Source organism: Trachinotus anak, unplaced genomic scaffold, assembly GCF_046630095.1.
Source record: "Trachinotus anak isolate AG129_WGS33_773 ecotype Australia unplaced genomic scaffold, CSIRO_AGI_Tana_v1 ptg000009l, whole genome shotgun sequence".
NCBI lineage: Eukaryota > Metazoa > Chordata > Actinopteri > Carangiformes > Carangidae > Trachinotus > Trachinotus anak.
This window is the reverse complement of record NW_027273860.1, coordinates 13,942,748-13,963,369: the sequence shown is the minus strand read 5'-3', so window position 1 is coordinate 13,963,369 and position 20,622 is coordinate 13,942,748. Positions and strand designations below refer to the sequence as shown.

Below are 20,622 nucleotides of genomic sequence, written 5' to 3'. Positions count from 1 at the left end.
AGACAGAGGAGAGAGGACACACTCTATTGGCTCTCAGCACGGCCCAGGGGTAATTTCCTCTCCGCATGAGAAATGCATGCTGGGATATGGAATCACCTCCAAGGGAGGGTAATGATGCATTGCCAGAGCCTTGGCCCTGAGGCAGGCTGTGTGTGTGTGTGTGTGTGTGTGTGTGTGTGTGTGTGTGTGCGCTTGTGTGTGCCTGTGCCCTGGCCATCATCCCTGCCTGTTCTGGGTAAATTGCCCATTGTAGTTATTTTCCTTTTCTGAGGTGGCCTATCTGTTTGTGCACGTGTGTGTGTCTTTGTGACCTTGGGATGATAACAGCACTCATCCGCTCTCTTCTCTGCTGTGGTGAGCCTCACCCTAAATATGAGGCCAGAGTGATAAAAGGATTGACTAAAGAGAGACAGACAGACAGATAAATGGAAATTAGGTGGCCATTGGGTAGTCACACGTTTATACAGAACTAAACATTTAAGCATTTAGGCCCAGATGAATGGAAAGAAATTGCGTATAGATAAGATTGACACGTACACAAAAGTAGAGGTTAAAATTTAAAAAGGTTAAAAGTTTAAAATTACACATTTGGCTGTGAAGCAGAGTGAATCATAACAGATTGCATGGATTTAATTGCTGTGTTCACTGTTACTGTGGTTGGACCATGTTTTCACATTTTTTCTGTGTGAGTGTGTGTGTGTGTGTATGGGTGTGTGATGTGGGCAGTCAGTAATGAATTTGTCATGTTCTTTTGATCCAATCATTGCATTATTGTTTTTTATGGTAATTACTGCCACTAACATTTCTCTGATTAACATCCATCAAACCTTTTACACACATACACAGGAACAGGCACACACATATGCAAATGCTCATATTGGGCACGCCAAACTAATCTATTGGGTTGTTAAAAAAAAAAAAGAAACTGTAATTTATGATGTTTGAGCTGCTTCACTCTCAACAAAAGGATGATAATAGATGCTTTCCATCTCTCCTCCACCACCACCTCTCTGCTCCTCCATCTCCTGACACTGGTGGCATTTCAGAGGGATTATGGGAAAATGTCACACCAGCAATATTACTGTATATCCTCTCTCCTTCCCAAGCCTCACTTCACCTCTCCTCTCCTCCAGCTCATATTTGACAGCACAGCCTAACCGTACTCTATACTCTGTACAGACCTCTGTACAGACCTTAATCTTGATATGTACTGAAATTAGTCTACAAACATTAAATTTAATTTTTTCCGTCTTGGGAAAAAAAACTGAGATTTTTAATAGGTCAAAATATCCCTATCACAACATTTGTATGTGTTCTTACAGTAAGTGATACTTTTCTTTGCATTGTAGAGTGCTTCAACATTTCTGTTATGATTTAGACAGAATAAAAATCTTGTTGATTTGTGCACTTCTTCAAGTTTTGACTTCAGACCAAAGATGTTTCTGTATATGTAAACACAGACAGTAGGAGAGAAGCAAATAGAAAAAGGGCTGAAACTGGCTGACACACTGAACCTACGTGGTCCAGCCATATACTACTCTTTGATCCAGCCTTGTTTATTGACATTCACCACAGACATTAATTTCAAGCAGCTTCTTTCCTGCCACTGCCATCTTTTTTGCGGAATCTTCCATGGGGTTGCAGATGTTAAGGTCAGTGAGATGTACTGTTCACGTGCAGGAGAGAGATCTTGACCTTTCAGCTGAGTTGCTTGCAAGAAATCATGTGTCGAGTGCTTGTTGTTGGACCTAGTGGGATTCAGTAATGACCTCAGAACTAAAATAAAGCTGCAGCTGGGAAAACAGGGGTAAAGGAGGCAAGAATAAGAAAGCAGGTGGATACAAAGAAAGAGGGAAACACTTTGTGACCCTCTACAAAAGTAAACCTCAAAAGCACAGTTTTGTCTTGGTTGTTGTGCTCATTTGAAATTTTAATTGCAATTACATATATATATATATATATGATAACAGGGAAGAGAGGGACTGTCAAACTTTCTCCCCCTTTATATATATATATATATATATATGTGTGTGTGTGTGTGTGTGTGCTTACTAATATAAATCCTTACATGCCTACTCACACACACATACACATATATGCCCACAGACACATTTTAACAATCTTGCTTTTTTTTTATTTCAAACGTCTATGTACACTAGACTCACTTTTTATAAATAATATAAAGTAGATCTAACCTTTTTGCCTTATTGGAGGTTACTGCTCTCCTTTTGCCTCCATGATATTTAACTTTGCTTCTTAGCAGAGAAAGAAGATTTCTCAAATAATATTATGACACACGTATCGTTTAAATTCTCCACAGAGATCCATAAAAAAGCAAAGTTACTGTCAATATTGTACAAGGACAGAGAGGTAGAAACTTCAACAAACTCCATAAGCTGTATTCAAACTCGCGAGATCAAAGGAGCATTAAACTAAATACAGGTCAGCCATTGGGGGCAGTACTATATGATGCCCAGAAGCAGGCTTGTGACTGGAAGGTCATCGCTTCAATCCCCAGACTGTCAGGATGAATCTGGATGAGGAGGTAAAACAGCCCTCCTTACCACCCACCACTGAAGTGCCCTTGAGCAAGGCCCTTGACCCCTCATCAGTTCCAGTGGAACTGCTCAGTCAATACCAGATTAGACTGTGTGCACAGCACCATGCTCAGGCTCACTGAATCCACCCAGGTTGAATAAAGCAAAAATAAATTCATCTATGACATAGTGCCGATGGTAGCCATTTTCAAGAAGCCCTACAATACTGTCTGGAGAAACACTGCTACCTACCATATAAAAATATGATGTTTAGCTGTCTCATTATTTATTTCATTATTTATTTTCATCCCAGGAAACTTTTGATCATTGACTCCCTACTTGTGATCTGCAGAGTCAATCCAGTTTTTTCGGAGTCATGATGAAATAACTCTGATGCATTCCAGCGGCGCTGACTCAATTTAGAAGCACTTCTCCGTCGTGCTTACATCACTCTATCTCTCTCTCTATCTCTAAATCACACGTCTGCAGGTACAGATGGCTCCACCGTGTTGATAGGTTGGTTGGTGTAGGCATTCACCCTGCACCTGAAGTGTTTTCTCCCTCATGCAGTGTAAATACGCAGTTCCTGCCCTGACACCCCCCCTGTTGTTCTTTGTGTCTATTAAAGAAGCCTGTCTTATTATTCTCTATTTAAATCCCTTCCACTCTCTCTCTCACTTTCTCTCTCTCTTTCTGGCTCACTCCCTCTCTTCCCTGTTATCAAACTTTCTCCCCCTTTTTTCTCTGCAGGGGTATGAAGTGATTCCTAAGCCTCTGCACACCATGCTGACAATAGTCCTGTGTCTATGTTTGCCCACACCTGTGTGTGTGTGTGTGTGTGTGTGTGTGTGTGTGTGTGTGTGTGTGTGTGTGCATGTGCTTTCACCTCATAATGAAGGCTGTCCTTTCAGCCAGACAGATTCTTCATTCTGACCATGACTCAAGTGAAACACAAATCCTGGTAGGATGATGGCAGGAAGAGAAAGAGTGAAAGATAATAAGAGTGAAGAGAAAGAGAGGGAGAAGAGGAGAGACAATTAGGAAGAGAGAGAGAGAGATCATGTTAAATTGAGAACTAGATGCAGGGTGGACTGTTGTATGAGTCAGTGGACAAGGTTGGTGGTGTTGTCTTACCCCTCTTAGTGAAGGTGTGTGTGTTTGTGTAAGTGTGTGTGTATGTGTCTGTGTGTCTATGTGTATCGCGGGCAATGGCACACATTGCAGTGTGCATTCATGCGTGATTGTGTTTGCTTTCCCCCTGTGTACATTTTGTACCTTTTGTGTATTTGCCTGAATCACTTCACTGGTTCTGTACTCTTGAAATTCCATTTGTCAGTGCCAAGGCATGAATCTTGTGAAATGCAAACCGTATATTTACATCAGGAAAGATCAATATTATGCGCAAATTTTTCTGAGGAAAATGAGCACTAACCCAGTTGCTATGCTCCCAATTTAAATACAGCATAAGAGTATTAACCACAGATATTTGACACATACATACAAAACCACAATCAGAAGTCTTTAGTGAAAATACATTTTTGGGTAATTTCAGCGAGATGTCTCTGCTTCGTTGTTTTATAGCTGTCACAGCAACTGTGTCTCCTAAAAATGACAAACCAAACTGCAACAGCAAATATGTTTTGCACAAAACAAAATTGTGACTGGATCATGTTTTCTGTTAACTTAATGAGAATGTATTTTTCACAGATATGGGGATACTGAACATATCAGCAAAATGTTCACAGACAACATCTTCATTTTTTCAAAAATATCTGGTCTTGTGGTTCAATATCAATTTTTAGTGACTAAACCTTTATTAGCATCATTTATAGTTAAATTTAGGCACTCACAGCACATGAAGTAAAATTGTAGTCGGATTTAATCCAGAAAAAAAATTGTATTGTATTGATCTTTCCCTAACCTTTACCAAAGTGAAATTGGTTCCCAAACCTAGGGACAATCAGGTCTCTGGTGTGACAGTCATGTGCTTTGTATGCCTACCATGCAACCCAACCACTTCCTGGTAATTTGAGTTTATCCATACAAACAATACATGGCCTCTGAAAATAATCCAGCCAGTGATTATGTTGCCTGCAACTTGCTGTTAAGAGTTTGGTTCTATATAAACATACGTTGGTCAGAGCTGTTTTACTCAAGATAAGAAATAATTTAACTTTTATTCCATCGTGTGTTTTATTTTCATGCTGGAAATCATTATGCAAGGATGGGTGAACGTGGAATATAAAAGTTTTCTTTCCAAATTATGCCACTTAAGAGAATGCATCCATTTGTATCGTTGAATTATTATTCAGTGAATATCAGGCAGCAAATAAACTCAAATCTCAGATCGAACTGATTAAAAAGGTGGAAAAGATCACAGCTGTCACATAGTTTACCCGAATAGTGTTCACATATTGCTCTAAGGGTTTTCATTTTACTGTATGTTCAGTGGACCCAATGTGAATATAGTCTGTACCAAGTGGCAATCCACCATGACGTCAGCCACTGGTTTGTGAACTGCTTGAAGCTGAGGGTTTGCAATTTGGCTGTCACCCTCTCGATTTTTTGGAACCAGAAGAAACCATATTTGGATAGCCACGCCCTAATGCAGGTTTAAGGCACTTCTGCACTGGCTTCACTTTTCATATACAGTCTATGGTCTGTACTCTGTATTGTAAGACCCAGCCATGTGATGTTTCTACACACAGCTCTGCTCCTTATTCCTGTTTTCCCTTCATCCACATCTTATTTGAAATTTAGAAATGTGTGGCTTTTAGTCTCACTTAATCTACTTTTGAAGGTCGTATTTCTGTGCGTGTGTCTGTATGATGCACATTCTAATGTGAGGAATGGCAAAATATTTCAATGCAACTCATTTTTATGAGATTATATTTCTATGAGAGTGTATTCCCTGTTACATTTTCTGTGTCATAGATACAACACAAACACATATATCATGACCATCCACATAATAATCACCAATATCACAATCACATCATTATCATTCTAGTCATTCTAATCCCTCCACTTTCTCCTCTCATCATCTGCTTCTGTGCACTGCTGTCCTGCGCACAACAGAAGCAGTCAAAAATAGCACTCAATTGTCTTAATTATTCATTTTACATCATGTTTTGTTGTTTTATTCATATTTTATCACTACCATCTTCTTACTCATTATGTCATCATCTCCATAGTCAGCATCATTATCAGCATGCTCTTTGTATTGTCTTTTAGCAAATACTGTACTGCTTCCATTTCTCTGTGCTGTATTATTGCCCCGGTGTGAACTAATGAGAATAGCAGGTGCATAAGCTAATCACTGGTTTATTAGTTTTTCTTCCCTCTTGCGTCACCTCGCTGATTGCACTATCTCTCTCACTATCTCTCTCACAAACAGGCTGCACACAAGGCGATACTGAAATATTAATGTACCCACACCCAAACTCACACAGTGCCCAAGGAGAGTTTAGTTACCTCAAGGTGAACCGTAAGCTAAGTTCAAAATTACCCTGGAATGCCTGGGCAGAGGCAAATCACAATGAATTATGGAGGCATTTTGGGTTAGATGTATAAGAGCTGCACAGCTGCCTATTCTTCAGAGGAATTGTTTGGATGGTAGATGCAGGTTTGGAAAAAAACATCAGCAAAAAGTATACCTTCATTGAGATGGTTTGGCCATACAACATCTTTTGATGATTACTTCAAGGTAAAATGGCTGCAAAGGGTAAATGCAGCTCTTACTATTGCTATTTAAATCACGGACAAGAATAGATTACTGAGTTAAGCCACTGAATCCAAGGAGTTAGATGCCCCTAAATCACTTGTGAATCTCTTGTGAAGTTACTGTCTTGAATTTGTATGTGTATATTCATTTGTTTGTGAATATATTTTATTTGGGATTTAAGGAGTCATTACAAACCTTTACAGAAAAAATATGTCCAACCTAATACCCTCCCACTGCCCCACTCCCCCACTCTTTTTTTACCCTTGAGGCTCTTATTCTTAAAGAATTGCTGTATGTGTTTTTAATGGGTAAAAACTCCCTTAGAAAAGTGCATGTCCCTGAAGACTTCTTGACATCAGTGGGAGGCTTTTAGGCATCTGTGCCCAGTGGCTGTTCATTTTGTGGTCCACTGACAATCACAGACAAATGCACTGCCAAACACTTTTATTACACATCTTATTAGTGTTTGATCACCATGTGGTCCTTACAACACATCCATAAAATAGACTGACCTTGGACTAACAAATGTTCAGACATAAAGCAAAAGAGTTTCAAGAAAGCCCAATCTCTGTGACTGAACACGAAATGGAACCTGTCACTGAAAGTTTTCACTGGAATAAGGCTGTCTTACTCTGTGTCACTAACACACACACACACACACACACACACACACACACACATTTCCAGCTCATCTTTTGCTCTCATCAGTTGTTTTCATTTAGAGCTGTGCAGCTTTAGTTTAACTTTCCTTACATCCCTCTCTTTGACAAAAAAAAAATGAAATGAAGCGAGATAGTGAAATGAAGAGATAAAATGGAAAGGGAAAGAAATAAAAACAAGGTGAGTAAAAAAAATGTTGGGCACCTCAGTACTGAAGTGAATTTAGAGTTTAGATTGTGTGTGGGCATTTGGAAGGATTCACATTTGTGTCCAGTTGTGTGCCAGCCAGAAACGGGGAAAAGAAATATCAAGAATGAGGAATTAAAAAAGTGTGTGTGGCAGGTCTCTGACCTTTATAGTAAATGTCTGGTTCTGTAATGTGAATATGACAGTGTATGAATGCATTATACAGAGGTGCACACACACACACACACACACGCATACATAGTGCTAATATCCAGCTTGACCTTATCAGTGTGAGATTCACATGGCAGAATAATTTGTGGTTACATGATGTACATGGGCACACAAACTGACAGTGTGGCACCTTCATTAGGGGTGAGGCATGAAGGGGCATTTGTTGGTGTTAACATGTAGACACACACACACACACACACACAGTCAAACACACACACACACACACGTATAGGCTAGCATCCTCATTGGCATTATCATAGTAAAAATAGCTCACCTTTCCTGTATGTCATCTAGAGGCCAGAAGAGACTCATTGACATGACACACACACACACACACACACACACACATACACTGTCATGCATGCATGCATATATAGGCTAGCATCCTCATTGGCATCATCATGGTAAAAATAGCTCACCTTTCTTGTTTGTCGTTTAGAGGCCAAAGCAGACTCATTGACATGATTGCATCTCAGATTGCAAATCAAGAGACAATGGGACTGCAATTTTTCAGCAAGCTCTCCTTCAACCAGCAACTTAATCATCTGCCTGCACTTTGATTGACTGATTGTAGTGGATGGGGATTTGATTGGTCAATTTGTTCACTTGAGTAGTAACATGGCTGAAGTTAGAGTGGTTCTTCTCAGTCTTATTGGACATCTTTGCCAGGCATTCTGCTGATGGTGGTTGACTGATGTCATGACCATTTGTCATTAGTGGAGCATAGACTAGAGTTCCCTGTTGAGGTCCACTTATTTTAAGCTTTTCCTTGATGTGGATTTGGATGGTTGATACAAATAGAAAAATAATGAAAACCATTATAATCAGCCATCATCTCTCCTGTGTACAGACAGTAATACTAAACTATGGCTTTCTTGCTACTTTGGATGAGGTTAGAGTACACAAATCATTCCCAATGAGGGTAGCAATTTGACGTAGCCCATTGTTAAAGTGTATCTCCTTCTACAACCAAACTGTTTTTCAGTTGGATTGATGTCGTGAAGGTACTAGATTATGCTTTATTCCTGGTTTGGATACAGTAGAATAGACAGCTCAATCTCAATGACGGTGGTCTGTGATACATTGTAATAGTCTAGGTCACCTCAGCTTCTATTGGCCCATCTAATGAATGTTTGACTGAGTGTATGTTTCACTGCTCTATTGTTTGGCTGTGTAAACATCCAGTAATTGCACTGTGTAACGGGGGAATAGTGCCACCGGGCTGAAAATTACTGATCAGCAAATATGGGATAATAGCTGTGTGAATATGTGTGTATTTTTGCCTCTTTGTAGATATGGAAGTGTGTGTTTGTGTGTGTTGAACACATAAGCAATTTGCAAGGGTGTGCACTTGTATGGATATGTATGTGTGTTGCCTTTATTGAATGTTTATGTACATGTGAATGTGTGTGCTCAACTGCAGTGTGTATGTATATATTCAATTCGCTGCGTATGTGCATGTCTGCTCGCCCTTCATTGGGTGTGTATTTAAATGAACACCTGTCTGTCAGCTTAATACCGTATTCAATTAGGCCACTGATTTTGTGTGTTCAGCTAATTGCAAGGACTAGCGCCAGCGTTTGTGTTTCCCTTACCCTGGCAAATTGCTCCATGGCCCTGCACACCAATGTTCCCCTTCACTAGCCCCACCCATGCCAGCCACACACACACACACACACTCTTAGAAGACATTTTCTACATTTTAATTTCTGGGTAGACACGTATCTAAAGCAAATTATCAAAAGGTCAAAGAGTAGAAAGGACCAGTGTTCATAAACTGCTGTAAATTGCTGAAGTATTTGGGCAGTGGAGCAGTTAAAATAGTGAACCAGTGAAAGAACAGTAACACTCAAAGATAAATATCAAAATATCCCCTTCCCACAGTATGTGAATTCTCCTTTGCATTTGGCTCCTTTTGCCTAATCACTCCTCCCAACTAACCCCCAAAGTGAAGTGCACTTTCCAACTGAAAATCATGCTATTAAGTTAATTATTTTAAGTTTATTAACTTAAAAAGATTTTCATTAATAATTGTAAGCTGTAAGTATTTTACATGTCATTCTTTTTTTTTTTTTTGTACATAAAATGGATAAGCATATATTACAATATACTATAATGATACAACTAAAAACTAATAAAGGCAATCTACAATAGTACATAATAATGATGTAAAATCAGTTTATCAAGTTATCTTTAGACCTGTTAATGACATACACTACATTTCATCACTAGCTCTTTTCCCACCATCATCTGTCTGTGTCCCATTCAGTGTCAGCTAGTCTCATTCATTCAGCACCTCTCATTCTTCTCACTCAGTCCTTTGTTCACTTTTATTCAACCTCCTGAGCCCCCTATTCCCAGCTGGAAGATGCCATGAGAAAGCGTATTGATTTTTCTCTTATTCTGTGTGGTTGTTGCATGGGCTCTGGATGGAAAAACTCCAGACTCATCCAAGAAAGAGAGAGAGGCAAAGTGAGAATGAAAAACGGGGATGGTGGTATATGAAAACAAAGGAGGAAAAGAAGAAGGAGAAAGTCCTATGTGGGGTCTCACACTGATGTGATGAGCTAGAGAGAAGAGGTGATGTACTCTTCTTCTGTCCTTTCTATTCATCATTTTTCTCCTTTGCAGTCTCTGCAGCATATTCTGTTACTTTTATTCATGGCCTCTTTTTCTTCTTTCTTAGAGTCATTTCCATTTGCCCATCAGTAAATGGGGAGCAGTGGGTAAGGAGCAAGAAAATGGTGACAAAAGATGAGGTGTTTTCATTGCAGCTGATTCACTGCATATATTTATTTATTTATTTTTTAGCACTGTTTATTTCTGGATGGGTTTCACCCAGGCTCCATCCAACTATCTCTATCTATCCATTTGTCTGCCGTGCTATAGCAAGCATCACCTTCTCTCTTTCTTCACCTTTCATTGATCCCCTTTACTCTGGCTGAGATTTGTAAGTTCCTTCAGCTGCAACAGAGCTTCACATGGAAAAAATCTTTAGCAGAAGGGAAGAGCATGTGCAAAACACACAATAATGCTTGAGGTCTTAAGGGCCAAGGCAACACAGAAACTCTGATGTGGTAGGCGGTAAATATGCAGTCATTTGTCAAACTTGGTACCAATCCTAACCAGATAGACTTTAAAATATTTCCTGCAGCTAAATTAAAATATGATTTCACTAGGTGGTAAATAGTGTGTTTAAATAAGCTGAAGTCAAAGACTCTATTATCCGTCCTTGAGAGATGAAAAACAAGTTGAGATACATCTGAAATTCTTGGCCCAACCATATATATATATATGGTTATGTTTTTGAAACTCTGAATATTGAATACCACCATCAGTAAAATATTTATAATATTAACAATTTGACTTGAGACATGAGATAGCATAAATTGCACTTTTAATTAGAAAGACCTGGCACAGCACTTAAAGACAATGTTTGTGCATCTTCATTTGTTCATCTTCACTTATTTTCTTGGTATTAGAATTATCTTTATTAATGCACTATACCTGAGGATGCAAAGAAGAGCATTTGCACACACACACACGTGTACATATGTGAACAGATGCACAAAGGTACTAATGTGTAAAAACAACAGAATATCCAACCCACAGCACCACAAAAAAGTAAAAAAAGTAGAGATTTGCTCACATCCAAACCATTCTTATACTGTATATATTTTAGACTCAAGCATGTACACATTTATTCCCATTCCCTTATTTTATTGACATCCATAGGAAAAATATACAAAAATTACTATCTGTAAAGAATGCAAAGGCATGGTAGAAGGTATGGTAGAAAATGTGGAGGCAAAGAAAGGATGCACATTGTGAGAGATAAAGAGAATCGGGGAAATAGAAAAAATGTAAATGTGGGCTGCTAAAATGATTTTAACATTTATTCCAACAACCTCCAAACTACTTGGTTAGGTTTAGGAAAAAAATTCTGTCCCTTTACACTTATGTTTTATGTTAAGTTTTCATATCCATAATAACATATATTTGTGGTTTCTAAGTACCAAAAACCACCTCAATATAGTTGTATGTCTCCTCCCTCAGGCTTCTCTCTGGAGCTCTAGCAAGAACAGGTCAAACAGAGGAGAGGCTCAGAGCCTCTCATCTGAGTGACACACAGCTATGCCAACCAGAGGCAACAAATTGTAGCCAATTACTGTTGTTTGGTAAGTGCAAGTGGCGAAGGTCTGTCAGTGCTGAAATGAACCAAACAGACAGTCAAATTGGGACTAAAATGTTCCGACTGGTTTTGGTGTGGAGTTATACACTGGAGCCTTGGGCCTGGTTTGGATGCAATTTCCTGGATTATCTGGAGGCACTGGGGAGACTATCCATGGAATAAAGAGTAAAGCTTCAGAGCAATAGGAAAGTACTACATCTATTCAATAAATGCAAGGAGATCAAGCAAAGTGCATCGAAAGTGTATAGTAAGTGCTAGATAGGCATGTAAGGGTGTTAGAGGTGCTAGGAAAGGAGGCGCTCTCATAAGAGATGAGTCTCCAAGAGATTCCTGAAAAATGAGAGGGATGCCCCGCTCTGATAGCGTTTGGTAGCGTGTTCCACCATTGGGGAACCATAAACAAGAACGGCCTGCTTTGTGTGCAAAGATGGCAATGACAGATGCTATTCCTTGGAGGAGCACAGTGGCCAAGAAGGAGCATGAGTCTGTAAGATTGAGTTCAAGTACATGGTGGCAGACCCAGAAGTCACTCAAAAGGCAAGCATTAGTGACTTGTTCTGCGTTTGGGCAGCCATAGGTTACCAGTGGAGTGACATGTGCCCTTTTAGGCTGATTGAAGACCAGACAGGCTGCCACATTCAGGACCATCTAGACCACTTTGCATGACGGGAGGCCCACAAGAAGGGCATTGCAGTAGTCAAGACAAGAGATAACCATGGCCTGGACCATGAGTTGGGTGGCATATGTTCTATAGCACAAAGCAGCATGACTGGGACACATATGGAACATGGTTAGGGAGGTATAACTGGCCATCAAACATGACACACAGGTTTCTTGCAACCTTGGTTGGGGCAAGAAATGAAGATGTGATTTTGATATTGATATCATGATGGAGAGACTGATTGGCTGGGATGAGTCAGTCTTAGAGAGGTTAAGTTGAAGGTGGCATTCCTTTATCCATGTGCATATGTCTAAGAGACAAGCTGAGATCCTCATGACACCATGGGGTTGTCTGCCAAGAACAACAGGTATAGTTGGTTGTTGTCGGCATAGCAATGATATGAGAAATCATGTGAGCAGATAAGTGGACCCAAGGCAGTTTGTATAATGCAAAGAGATGGAGTCCCACTAGTGATCCATGGGGCACCCCTTTTAAGAGGGTATGGGATAAGGATGTTTGTCCTTGCTATGACACATTGGTGGAGCACCCAGTGACATAGGCTTCACATCAGGAAAGTGTTTTGCCAAAGATTTTTGCCTGTCAGAGAGTGCAGACAGCAAGATGTGGTGGTTCATAGTTTCAAAGGTTGCTGATAGGTCCAGCAAGACAAGAACGGAGGACTGACCTCTAGCTGCCCTTAGGGCTTCTGTCAAGGACAACAGAGCCATTTTGGTGGAGTGGCGGCTCTTAAAGCATGACTGATCTAACCCTAACCCTAACTCTAACCAAATCCTGCAAGTTGGCAGGGTAAATCCAGGTGGGCTGTGCTGAGGGCATAGCTGTTTTGTTGTGACATCACAAAGTTAAAGAAATCCAGATGGCTCATTTTAAGGTGCAGTTTCTCAATATGGGATGTGCAAGTTTCTCTGAGGATTGAGCTCTTTGATATGTTCACAGTATTTATATTGTACTTAGACCTACTGTATAATAAAAAAAGACAGAAATTTCACTGTCTACAATATGCGACTTTTAAGTTGTGGGGACCTTTGTTGTCATGGTTGTAATAAACACATCGATAAGGTTGTGGAATGGAAATCATATTATATATTAAATTATATTAAAGAAACAATATTAACTATCAATTTCACACAGGACGCAAACAGCAATCTTCTCTGTGAAAGCCCTGTGGTTTATCAACCCATCCATCCACCCCAACATCCTTCTAATGAGGACTTTCTCACCTCATGTACACCTTATGTAGAGGTTGCTGAACAATAAATAGTAACTGTAGGGTGTAATAACCTGCTTGCACAGAGGACCTATGGGCTCGTTATCTCCCCCAAACTCCTCCAATACAATACACACACAGCCCACCTCCAACTCCCAGCCCCTTTTTTCCTCAAGCCCCTCGTCTTTCTCTCTGTCCTCCATCCCTCCCAACACAGTGATGAAGATTGATGTTCAGATCCTAATTAGCATCTGCTTGTGTATGCACACTGCCAGTCTATCCATTCTTGACCCTCAGATCAGTTAACAGACATGACAGGCCTTGTCCAATCACATTAAGGCCAGTGGGACAGGATTCCTGTGTGGAGCTGTCACTCCAGATGCATTGGGCTAGGAGACCCAATTCATATATCTTTGAGTTTTCAAAATTGTGTATATAATCTTTCACCGTAAGAGGTTGTGAAGGTAAAAATACAGCACTATAGGGTATTGTAAAATTGGTTTGACCATGCTAATGTTGTCACTAATAAGACTGTTATATGAATTAATGTTTACCACTGAGGACAGGAAACATGCCTTGAGTGGCTACCCTTATAGAAATGAAACAGCCAAACATCGTATCCTGTTATTTGAATAAAGACTAAAGACCGTCTACAATCTCTAATCTCTCTGATCAAACATTACATCAAATACATGACATTATTTGAAATACTGATATGCATTGGCTTCTATGTCATGTCCAGTACAAGGATGCACTTTTTCCTGTGTTTGGGTACAATTACGTCAAGTACTGTACATTAAAGCATTCTTGCTCAAAGAAAGCTGACCATAAATAGTATTAAGTGTGTGTTTGATATAATGAAAATCAGTGTCAGCTACAGGATGACAGTATACTGAAGCTTGTAGGGATTCACTCTGCTTCTCAAGGGCACTCCAGCAGGATTTCTGCTTGTTCATGAGTAACAAAACCCCAAACCTAAATCTGTGTAAAGCCTGTTGATCAAGAAATGCACGTACTTAAATTTACTATTGGCTGATCCGTAAGGAAGAGAGAGAGATATAACCTGGCATCAGCCAGTGACCAGCTGATACAAGATTGCAAGGTCTGTTACTTGCTTTTTACCACTTGATATCAGTGTTCTTACAAATGTGCATTTTACATTTTGTAACTCAAAAATCAGTTCTCCATTTGAGGTATGGTCTCATTACAGAGACCATCTCCTCATTTGGCCAATTACATTGTGTGTGTTTTGCTCTGTAGTATTACTGTAATCTATTGTATATCCGCGGGCAGCTATAAATAATTCATCTTGACTACTGTGAATTGTGAAGTTTGTTTGACTTAGTCATCTTTTTTTTCTACCATTGTCTTTATATATCACCTCCTCCATTACATAAATCATCCATCCAAACTTTGCCACTGCCATTTTATCCATTTGAGTTCAGTGATGCAGGGAACATGACAATGAATGATGCAACATAGGGACATTTAATGCTGTCACTCATGTCTCTCTTCTTACCTTCAACCTTCCTCTACCAGGCAGAAGTACTGGAGTTATTCCCAGCAACAATTGTTTTTTCAGATTAGATGATCTTTGTTTTCTCACTATGTGCGTGTACATACAGTATACTGTATGTATCCATTTGTGTGTACTCTATGTCGGTGGTGTTGTTGGGATTTCGGATAGAAGAGATAAAGATAAGTCTCATGAAAAGAAAAAACCCTTTGATAATCCCTTTATTTTCATGTGTTTTACTTTTCTATCACATTTTGCCTCCCTTCAGTTTGTGTGTGTGTGTGTGTGTGCCTGCCTCAAAGCCTTATGATCACTCAGAAGTCCCTTACCCTGTCCCATTTATATCACTATGTCTCTGCCTCCACCTTCGCTCCTCCACCAACTCCCATGCCACCTAACTTTATTCTCAGTATGTTAGACCACTCTCCTGCCATACCTAGTGTTTCCATTGAAAGTATGTGCCGCATCGCACCTCTGCATGCCTCAAGAAATTGTCGATTTTAAAAATAAAGTAACGAGAGTAACCATGAGCACAACTCTGTGCAGCAGCAGTGCCACCCAATTTATTCTCATACCCACTGGTGTGTCATATCAAAAATGTGTAGTTCAGGTTCAAAAAAGGTAAGTCAACAAATTGTTCTCTGTGGCTTTTATTACCACTCAAGGCATAATATAATAACATAAAGTAACATAAAGAATGTAGCATATAAACTGCAGCATATTCTGTGTGGGTATTTAGTGTGAATCCTGCAGTTTCACTGGCACTGCTACTTTGCTCAGTTCTCTCCTTTACGGGCTGCATTCCTCTCTGTTTGCATCCCACTGTTTCACATCGTTGGCTTGTCACCTTGCGGTGCGTCTAACAGGGCTGTAGCTCTCATTAGTACCTGTGTTGACTGGCATTTCATCTGAGGGTTGTTTTCCTCTTTCTCTATCCCTTTTTTTATTTTACATCTCCTACTGGCTTCTTCTTGCCCAATATACCCACAGTTTCCTTTGAATGCTCTGGTTATTTCCTCAGCTATCCTTCCTCATTCTCATTCCCCCTCTGTTTTTCACTCTGTCTCCCTCTTTCTCTCTCCTGCTCTGTTCCTCTCACTGTGCCTCTCTCTCGACCAGGGGTTTTTAATTAATGGCGAGCCATGATGCTTATCTTATCAGCAGATCACTCTGCTTTCTATTAACTACACTGGCAGAGCTGGGAGGCTGCAGGGGATGGATGACACACACTAACACGCTGAAACACACGAACACAATCACGCACATTAACACACTGTTAAGCTCATACATTCATACACTGAAATACACACCGATGAATATGAAAACACTTGCAAGTGTGTGCACACACACACACACACACACACACTGACAGACACAAACTCAAACAGAGGCAAACAGGCACAGAGGCAATTGTGTCCATATAAACACACATCATGATCCTATCTTAATCTTGCCACACACACACATACAGAACACACACACATAAACAAACTGCCTTGATGGTATCTAGCTGTGTGATTTAAGGAGCGTTGTTTGAGGGTCTCTCCTCCTAAATCCCCTAAATGCCTTGGGAATCCCTCCCTCTTCCTCCCTCTCCCTATCTCTCCTCTGCCTCCCTCCTTCAGTCCTGCTTTCTGGCTGAACGAACACTTATCATTCGGCAGATAAAGAGCCGTCCACGCTGGAGCTTGCTTTATCTTTCAGAGCCATGTTTACTCCCCGTGAACGCGCCGCTTTTCACAGATGTTTCATAGACCGCATTTGCTAGATCTGACAGGGATGAGAGCATGGTGTCAAGGCTTCATTTTCTGCTGCAAAGATTTCACACACACACACACACACACCGAGCCCTCTACCGCATCAATTTTAACTCCCCAGGCGGGTCAATTGTCCCATATTTACCAAATTTTCCTGTTTTGTGCGGCTGAGCTTGGAGGCAAAATAAATAAACATTTTTCACGATACCTTGATGGGGATTACAGTGAGTCGCATTTTGGCACAGAACAGTGAGCATGGAGGCAGAAACAACGAAATCAATCCTCAAACACCACAATCGATGGGAGCCGCAAAATTTTCTTTAGATCACATGGAGAGTTGACAGTTTTCTGAAAGCACAGACAGAGAGAGGGAGAAAGTCACAGAGAAACTGTTTACAGAGTGGTTATTGGAGAACATATTGCAGTAGACTAGACTGTGGAGTCGCACACTCATGCGTACTTGCTCCCACACACACACACACACACTCACCCACACTTTCACACACTCATAATTTCCTCATTTGGAGGAATGGAGCAAAACAATTATCAACAGGGGATAATACAATAAAGGAGAGCATTTTCTGGGTATTACCAAGGGACAAAACATGTCATTTCACTTTGTCCAGTGTGCTCATAGGAGTGAAAACTCCTAATGGTAGAAAGTATAGAACATAACTCACACCACTCAAGCTGAGGACAGCATGCAGGCCGTAGTTATGCTGTGGTGTGCAGTTCTTCAAGATTCTTACCCCCTGTTCTAAGCATATTCACAACAATTTATGTGGTTTGTGGTAATTCATAGTTGCACCAAAATTCTCCTTATTTGTATTAATTTCTTTGCTTTGTTTTTCACATCAAGATGATAAAGGTATAAGCTGCTGCTCTTCAGCCTGCCCTTCACCATGGTAATCCATAGGATTGTCATTTCTGCCATCCACTTTCCCCACCAGTTTGGTTCTAAATCACATGTCAGTCAAACTATGCAGAAAATACTCGGATCTGTTCATTTCTTTGAATATTCTTGGAGCCTTTGTAAGGGATACTTATGCCATTTGTGGCTTCCACTGTCGTACTTGAAACACAGTTTTAAGCTTTTGCGGGCTCACTATATGTTGAATTATCTGAACATAAAGAGTTGAAAGACTTTCAAAGAAGCATTGTGTTGTTCTTCAAGGCGAGGTTTTTCCCCATTTAGTTAAATGTTCATGAATACTGCTTAACCTGCTGGCCTTATCTTCACTTGCTCTAATTTCCTGTTTGTGTGATGAGTGGAAATGACTATGTTTTGGCAATCTGGGCATTCAGTGTGTGATTTGCATTATTTCTGTCCCACTGTGTTGGTTAGCTTGTAAAGCTCTCTCCACAAGAAGAGAACTATTTTGTTGAAAACAGAACAAAGTGGGTTTTGAGATTCAAACCCTTTTTCATTCACTGTCTGTCTTTGCCTGCACATGTGTAGCCATGTAAGTGAATGTTTGCATATCTGTTGCTCTGGGTATATTGCAAACAGAGTTTGTGATTTTATTGGTCTAGTTTCAGGTGATCTCCTGTGTTTCAGTGAGATGCTTTGTTAAAGTGCTGGAGAAACTAAAAGTGTCTCTGCCTCTCTGCAGAGAGTTTGGGTGGAGAGATCCGGAGCTGCCAGAGGTAATCCAGATGTTACAGCACCAGTTCCCATCGGTGCAGTCCAATGCAGCAGCGTACCTACAGCATCTCTGCTTTGGAGACAACAAGATCAAAGCTGAGGTTTGTATCTCTCTCTCTCTCTCTCTCTCTCTCTCACTCTCTGTGTGTGTGTGTGTGTGTGCATGTGTGTGCTTGATTAGGATCAGTGTTGTTTAAAAGAGAATGACTGTAACTTGGATGATGAAAGCCAAAAAAAAGTTGTGTATCAGGAACCAAGTGAATACCTTGTGATGAGTTGCAGTCAGAATGACTCAGGCTGTTTTGCATTTTCCTGCAGTAGCTTTTGGGAGATTAACTAATCAGTTCATGTTCAGCATGATAAAGCCTGCTGCAATCTCCATTGTAAGCTGTGCCTTCTATTGAGTTGTATCAATAGTGGCAATAAAGTTCAATTAGCTACAAAGTCATAAGTTTGTCTCTCAAAAGCAATTTTTGAGGGAACCCCCTCAGGAACTCTCTAATAAACCCTTTAATAAGGCTAGCAGCATTCCAAAACAATGGCAGTGGCACATGCGGATGCCGTCACGACCAAACCCCCAAACATTCAAAGTCATTTTTATACACCCCTCACCACCCTATATTACCCCAGAATCAATTAACCAATACATGCAGGCGAGGATATTCACAAATGTTTTCATTACAAAATGCATTTCAGTAGATTCTGCCAATAACTGCAACTACAACATGATTAACAAGTGTTGTCATATGTCTAAATTGCTCATTCACACACAAATACAAGGAAACACACCAGCATGAGATATGCTAACGCAATCCTGAACGCCCAACATACAAACTGGGGAAAAAACTAAACAGAAACATAATATTAACTGGCTTCTAATGCAGGCAATTAAAGATGTAAACATGAAGACACAGCTCATTTTCACCCACTCCCGCAGAAAACAAAGGCACACACATACAATATACACATAAAAAAAATGTAATCACTCTTATATACAAAAACATCACACTTCATTCCACTCCCACTCCCTCATCCATGCAGCTCTGAAAGAGCCCTAAGCATTCATGTCTTTTGTAATGGTTGTAATTATTGTCTGAATGGAGGTGTCCAACAATGGAGCAACTGTGTATTGACAGAAGATGCTTTGGTCTGCCTTCATCAGTCTGTTTGATTGTCTCGCTCAGAGCCCAGGGCGTTGCTAAATACTATTTACCCAAATTAAATCGGGATGAGATATCAACCAGCCAAAACCGACGCTTCACCTCACATCAAAGAAAAGCAGGCATTCCCCTGCACATACCTACATGCCCACGCTGCCATACATGCATGCAATGGCAAAATTCAGTATGTGCGTTATGATGTAATGAGACACAGAAATGTGCCCTCAACCATATTTTATAAACAGTTAATGAAAAATAAGATCGACAGATTATCACTAAGCCATGAGATAGGTGTGGTGGGAAACCCTCCCAGAATGCACAGGGCCAATATATATTCATTACATGTTCCTGCATTATTACTTGTATCATTTGTTCTGCATTATGCCTCCCAGTGTTTCCACTGTTTCTACACTTTGATCATTGTTAAATGATTAAACATGAGCAGTGAATGTGGTTAGACTGTGAATGATGTTGGGTGCATGACTGGTGAGATAGACACAAAAGGGACAAGCAATAAAAACAAAAAATTAAAAGGTAGCTTTAGTTGTATAAGTATTTTCAGCAAATTGACGATTGCAGTCATTTATTTTACATGTTTTAGTGTTCAAATAACAAATCCCCATATTAATGTCACATTAAAAGCCATGTGGTCTAGCTCAATTTGTCCTTTAATAGTCAGAATGTTTGCATTGAGGTTATTTATTTTTGCTTAGCTTATCACAAAATCCAGATTTGTTCTTTATTTGGTGTATAAACCTTGTATAAAGATATAAAGGTAATGGAGATGTGATAATTACGTCAACAGACCACGTGATTTCTCAACACTCTGCATGTTCTCATCTAAAAAACAAATTATATCAGCATTCTTTCATTCTGTCTCTAAGAAAGCGAGCCATTTGCATCTGAGATATTGTATGAGAGTCACCCATTGTCAATAAGCCTGCAATTTTGCAGGTTTGGGCTTAAGAACTTGTTTCTCTGCCAGTAGTTCAAAATAAATTTTAAATCAGCTTAGAAAAACCAAATCTTTCTTCTCCTCACGCACCATCGACTTCTCCAAACTGGGGCTCATTGTTAAGATCACATTTCTTCTGTTAATTGATCTATTAATTGATTCTTTTTAGA

The 20,622-nt window shown here is 40.0% G+C and overlaps 1 protein-coding gene across 2 annotated transcripts in view; it reads left to right on the top strand.

Annotated features, from left to right (window-relative positions):
* ctnnd2a (catenin (cadherin-associated protein), delta 2a) overlaps nucleotides 1-20,622 on the top strand; it is a 249,987-nt gene that overhangs the window by 155,067 nt on the left and 74,298 nt on the right. For both annotated transcript variants that reach the window (XM_071485479.1, XM_071485478.1), the window contains exon 13: nucleotides 18,306-18,438. In XM_071485479.1, the coding sequence (XP_071341580.1) occupies nucleotides 18,306-18,438 (133 nt within the window). The remainder of the gene's footprint in view (nucleotides 1-18,305; nucleotides 18,439-20,622) is intronic.